The 6,000-nt window shown below is 49.8% G+C and overlaps 1 protein-coding gene across 2 annotated transcripts in view; it reads left to right on the top strand.

Annotated features, from left to right (window-relative positions):
- The first annotated feature begins 874 nt into the window (after nt 1–874).
- NWD2 (NACHT and WD repeat domain containing 2) overlaps nt 875–6,000 on the top strand; it is a 126,691-nt gene continuing 121,565 nt past the window's right edge. For both annotated transcript variants that reach the window (XM_084627105.1, XM_084627104.1), the window contains exon 1: nt 875–2,604. In XM_084627105.1, coding sequence (XP_084483231.1) covers nt 2,454–2,604 — 151 coding nt within the window. In that variant the 5' untranslated portion in view covers nt 875–2,453. The remainder of the gene's footprint in view (nt 2,605–6,000) is intronic.

Genomic DNA, 6,000 nt, shown 5'->3' with positions numbered 1-6,000 from the left:
GCTAAGCATTAACCCCAGTAAAATTCGTGAGATTTAGCTCAGGCTGTTCCACAAATCACTTATATCTCATTCAGTGAGCTGTCAGCAGCCTCCAGGGGCTGCTTCTAGGCCTGATGTACATTAGACAAATTACCTGTTGCTGACAACTAGATCTAGCAATGGGTGCAGCTGAACCACTGGTGAACACAGGTGCACAAAAGGAGGCAGGGTGCAGACAAAGAAACCCCAGCTTTGGCAGCACTTCAGTAAACAACCAGCTTTTTAGTTCAATTTCTGAAACAATGCTGCGTATGGTTTGCCATTGACTGCGCTTGCAGCTAAACCATAATCCAACCCCACTTCAACTTCACTTGTTGCTGACACCCATTATTAGCAACAGGCCATTTTTCCAGCATAGACCACATGAGAGAGAGCCAGAGACTAGTATCTGAGGCAGGGAGAAAGCTTCCCTACACTGCTAAACACCAGGCAACCTGCATATTGCCAGTGCACTGATTTTGGTCCCAGGGAGAAAAGCTCCATGTATGTAGGGCCCCCATAATAGATCGATATCAACACCAAGTCACCATTTATAAAATGCTAAGGCTATATTTACTTAAATGTATCATATTCACTTGTGTAACATTGGGTAAATAAATTGGTTAGTCTCTAAGGTGCCACAAGTACTCCTTTTCTTTTTGCAAACACAGACTAACACGGCTGCTACTCTGAAACCGATATGTATTATGTATCACTTATTTACCATACAGCCTGTATGTATATCACATGTATTATACACGTACCAAGAACGAAAGATCTATAAAGAGAGAGACTTTGGAATATACTGAGATCCCAATATACCAGCTGGGGGAAGAATCTGCAGCTTGTTTCCAAGAAGGGATCCACGAGCCCGGGAGCACCATATTAGGGCCCAGCCCCCGCCCATCCGATGCCAGGTCCCTGTTTCTCTCTCTGGGAGGCTTCTAAACTCTGCAGACCGTGAAAGGTCCGCCGCCTGCTGATGCAGCACAGCCACTGTCTCCCGCTGGGACCAATCCTCCTCTGCCTGGCTCGCGGGCTGGGGCCGGGCAGTCCAGCCCCCCCTCCAGCGCGCGCGCGCGCGCGTGGCTTCCTCTCTGCGCTGCTCGGCCCTGCGCGTGTCTGGTGAAAGGTTTCCGCCGGATCAGCAGGCGGCGGCCGCCCAGCCAGACGTCCCAACCTTTCTGAATATTTCATTGGCGCTGCCCGCCGGGGATGGGCAGCCACTGACTGCTGCAAAGAAAAGCGAGCTCCCGCAGAGCCGCTTCCTGCCCCTTGCAGCCTCTCAAAGCGGGCTTTGAGTCCTTCCTACAAACGAGTGATTGATTTTGGAAACGAAACCCCTCTGCTGGAGCTGACCCGCTGGGGAGCCTGCCTAGATGCAATTAAAACAACAACAAAAACCAAACAAGCCTCACATCTCTCTGAACTCTTTAGTGGCCAGAGGATGAGCCAAGAGCAGCTTTTCTATAAAAATCCCCGCCGGGGGCTGTGAAACAGTTTGAGGAGGGAAGGGCTGGATATGTTGCTGGAGAAGAGTTGCAGAAGGGAAGGTTCCCTTTTTGGACGCCGCAGCCCTTAATGCATGAGAAAAATCAACCAACCAAGAGACTTATTATTACAGTGTTTCAGCTGTGACCAGGCTCGCCTGCACCCGCCAGGAGCCTGCTGAGACTGGCCCCCGAGAGTCATAGCTGCGGGTCGACCCCCTCATCCAGAATCTCTCTGCAAAGAGCCCCGCGCGCTCTCTTCCCCTGGAAGCCCTGCAGGGGCAACTGATGATGCGTCGTGCTCCCCTGGGCAGGTGTGGACTGAGAGGGGGGCCACAGCCCAAGGCGCTAGGGGTGGGCTCGTGGACGGCGCTGTGAAATCGCCCACACTTGTGCCAGGCTAGCGGGGGAGAGGCGCGCACTGGCGTGGTGGATGCCCGCGGAGGTGCCCCCCCCCATCCCCGGGCTGGCCGCAGTAGCCGAGCTCTGCTGTGCTGCACCGTCGCTGGCGCTCGCTGGGTGATGGGGCCGGGATTGTGGAGTCATCGCTGAACGCCCAGCAGCGAGCCGCGAAGAACTCAGCGCATAAAGTTTGTTTCCACCGGCCACCTGCTTCTGCAGCCCCTCCTGCTCCCTCGGCCCTGGGGTGCCCTCCTGCTTGCCCGTTCCCAGGGCCGGGGAAAGCTCAAGCCCAGCTGCCTCTGCCGCCGGTGACCTCCCGCTGCCGCCCCGTGCTGCTCTGAGGACACAGGAGGCGGCGGCGGCGGCAGAAGAGGAGCCGGGGAGCCCGTATGGCCGCTCCCAGCGAGCAGGTGGCGAGCGCGGCTGCTCCTGTCGCCACTGCGAGCCGGGGGGTGCTGTGAGCCCGGGGTGGGAGGGCGGACTGCGGCTGCCTCGGAGCTTCTCCTGCGGAGCACTGCGGGGCCGAGGAGGCGGCGGCGGGAGATGTGGCCGGCGGGAGCGGCCGGCCGGCTGCCCTGTCCGCGGGACTCGGCGCTCCGGCGGGCGGCTTTCTCCGGGAACCTCTCGGCTCTGCCGTCTCACCTAGCGCCCAGCGGCAGGAGCGTCCGGGTCTTCATCAGCGCCAACCCCGAAGGTAACTCGCCTGCGCGCGTTGCCCGGGCGCCGGCCGCCTTCCAGCCCCCGGGGGACCCGGGGTGCCCCTGGCTCTGCAGCCCCGCGTCCTCCCTTCCGGCGGCTCCAGAGGTCTCTCCTCATGCACCCACCCACCCCCACACACACACCCCGATGCCGGGCATTGCCAGCCTGGACCCTTAGATCACAGCTGAGAACAAGCCAGTGGGGCCTTGGCAAGCTCCTAGCTGTTCTGCACGGGGTGGTGTTGGCAGAAGTTGGTGCTTGTCTGCCCACATCTTGCCCCCCCTCCAGACATGCTCTGGAGAGGGCACCAAGGCGGGCACAGCCAGCCAGCAGCTCTTCCTTTCTCTTGGCTGTTCTAGTGATCGCGCCTCCTGGGCAGAAGCACAGCAGGGGCGAGCCCTCTCCAGCTGGCCTGCGGCTGTGGGGGAGCAGTGCAGGGGTCCCGGGAAATGGTGGCGCTCAAGCCGTCCCTCCGGGTAAAGAGAGAAGGCGGTTCTGCGGCTGCAGCCGTGTCAGCTGCCCGGGGAGTCTCCAGGCACTTGCGGTTCACGGGGGAGCAGGGTTCTCCTCTTGTAGTTAGTGCAGCAGCCCCTAGTCCTGAGCTGAGCTGCTCAGGGCGCCTTCAGACCATCACAGCCACAGTCACGAGTCTCCAGCTTCCCAGCCCGGAGGACGGCTGGCATCGGATGACTCTGTTTCTCCCCTCTTCAGCCCACTAGCCCGATCAGCCTGCTCTTAGGCGGGGAGCCCTCGGGTCTCTGCCTTCCCCCGTGGTTGTGAAAACAAACTGAAGAGGAACAACTCTGGTAGCTGGCTCTTGCTCCAGGATTGTGCTGGGATCTGTTATTTTCAAGGTTGAAAGCTGAACGAGAGGCTGCTACGAGAACTAAATGTGAGCCGCCTTGCACCGAAGTTGCTAGATCGTGTATTTCACTGCCCTACGTTACCTGAAGTTTAGCTCTGATTTTAGGAAATGGACCATTTCACATATACATATATATATAGGCTGTGATATACTCAGAGTTTGCTACAACCCCCTTCCTGAAGAGTAACACACACAAACTAAAAGCACAGTATCGCCGGCTATGTATATTTATAATAAGGTAAATATACTTTGAGCGAAACACAGTGAAGTGACCACTCAAGGCAACAACAAAAAAATAGGTAATCTTCTAATGAATGTGCAGAAGAAAGTGCATTTTACTTGAAGATACTGTATAGGGATCTCTTAGTAAGAATGCCTGATAAGGGAGGTCTTATGTACTGATTTCACAATATATTGCAATTAAGTGTAGGTCATACACAGTGATTAGTCTGAAATAGAATTTAAGGAGAACTTTTTTCTCTGTAGGTATTTTGGAGAGCAGAGGACTAAAGTTTACACAATAATCTGATCTTAATCCTGGTCTATTTACAAGGAAGAATTTCCATGGAAGTCTACAGCCTGGGTTTAAAAACACTGCAGCATCAGGCACTTTATTAGAAGTCCTTGAAACAATTAAGCAGCCTGTACTTAGAAGTACAAAATATTCTGCCTTCAGAGCTGAAGAATTTAGCATACATTCAGGAGAAGGAGTTATTCCCACTCATAAATTTAGTTATTTTAGAATTAAAGTTGCTCAAGTCTATTTCTTTACAAAAATCCAAACACTAAAAGTAAGGAAATCCTAGATTAAGGCAACATTCCTACCCCTTGCCAAGAAACAGTGCACTAATTTTACCATACTCATTCACATCAACCCCCTAATGCCTTCCCTGATAACGCTAATTTAATTCAACAATACTGTCACCTTCAATATACATAACAGAAAACAAAAAGTCACACTTAAAATGACAAATTAATTTGATTTTAAAAATGACAAATATCACAGCACAAATAGACATGTGGTTATGACTAATAGAGTACAGAAAACAAATTGTCACAGTAGTAACTTTTTCCAAGCTTTTTTGAATGCATGAGTCAATTTTCAACTCTCAAATTTGAGAGATTTTGTTGCTAAAAGGATTCTTGAAGGTAGATTCACCAAAATCAATTAGTGGTCATTAAAAATGTTTATAATGCTTAAACTATTTAAAAGATTAATGTAAAACTACAAGATATTAATTCTGTACAGAAAGAGTAAGTGCTGTAAATTTGGGGAAGATACATAATTGTATTCATGCATAAGTGACCAATTTAAACCTTGCTTGAAGTGTAAATATATTCTTAACTATGGAGTCACTCTGATTGTGACGTCTCCATAATATTTGTCATCAAAGTTGTTTGTCATCACATCCATTTGTCATATTAGCTAGATATTTCTGTTAAAATGCGCAGCAATCAATTAGTTTAAAAAGTTAATATTTAGGCCCATATCTCATAGTTAGCAGGATTGATTCCTTAAATTGTTACTTTGAGATATCAGTTTACTAACCATATTGAGATGAATGTAGCAGGTTTGCCTCTCAGAGTGATTTCTTTCAGGCTGTTTGCAGATTCAGGAAGACAACATTGCATTGATTTACCCTTGGTTCACATTTCCAATTTTTTCTTCACAGCAGTAAAGGCTAGATACATTCTGTTTTTTAAATGAAAGCCTGAGACAAGGTTTTCCATAGTGACCAGTGATTCTGAGTGCCGAACTTAAGATACCTAAAAGAAGTCCGATTTGGAGAAGGGTAAGGTGTGTGGCATGAAAATCCTTTAAAGCTGAGGCACCCAAAATCACTAGTCCCTTTGGAAAATCTTGGCCTTAGATCTAGAGAATCCTCTTGATGACAAATATCCATCCATGAAAATATTTGTTGACGGTCCTTGTGACATAGACAGAAATAACTATTACTAACAGTGTGTATAAATAAAAAAAATTAATAAACTGGAAAAAGATGCCAGTGCCTTGGATTTAACTATAATCTAGAAGTTAGTTATTTTCATATCTTAATAAAGTCAGGAATTTATTTTCTAAAGAGTGCCCCCAAAAAGTGAATACAAACATAATTTTGAAAAAGAACCCATTTGAAAATGCTTCAGATTCACTAACTAACAGATTTAGGACCTGATCTTATGTATGTTTGTAGGTTCAGAGCCTTACTTGTTAATTCTCACAACATCCATTTGTGCACTCTGGGCTTGATCTTTCTAGTTTCTGAACCAGGAGTGGATTTACCATGAAACAAACCATGTGGTTGAACGGGGGCCCCAACAACAGGAGGGGACCCCAAAATGTAGGCCAAATCTCATCTGACAACTTGCCTCCAAGTCCCGGCTGGCGGCGCAGCAGGGCTCAGGCCGGCAGACTACCTTCATGCTGTGGTCGCTGGCCCCATGATGCTCCTAGAAGTGGCCGACTGCTGGCATGTCTCTGCATACCCCTGGTGTGGGGGAGGCAGCTCCACATGCTGCCCCTGCCCT

Source organism: Lepidochelys olivacea (assembly GCF_965140295.1).
Source record: "Lepidochelys olivacea isolate rLepOli2 genome assembly, chromosome: 4".
NCBI lineage: Eukaryota > Metazoa > Chordata > Testudines > Cheloniidae > Lepidochelys > Lepidochelys olivacea.
Note: the sequence above shows the minus strand (reverse complement) of the source record. Positions and strands in the feature narration are given on the sequence as shown.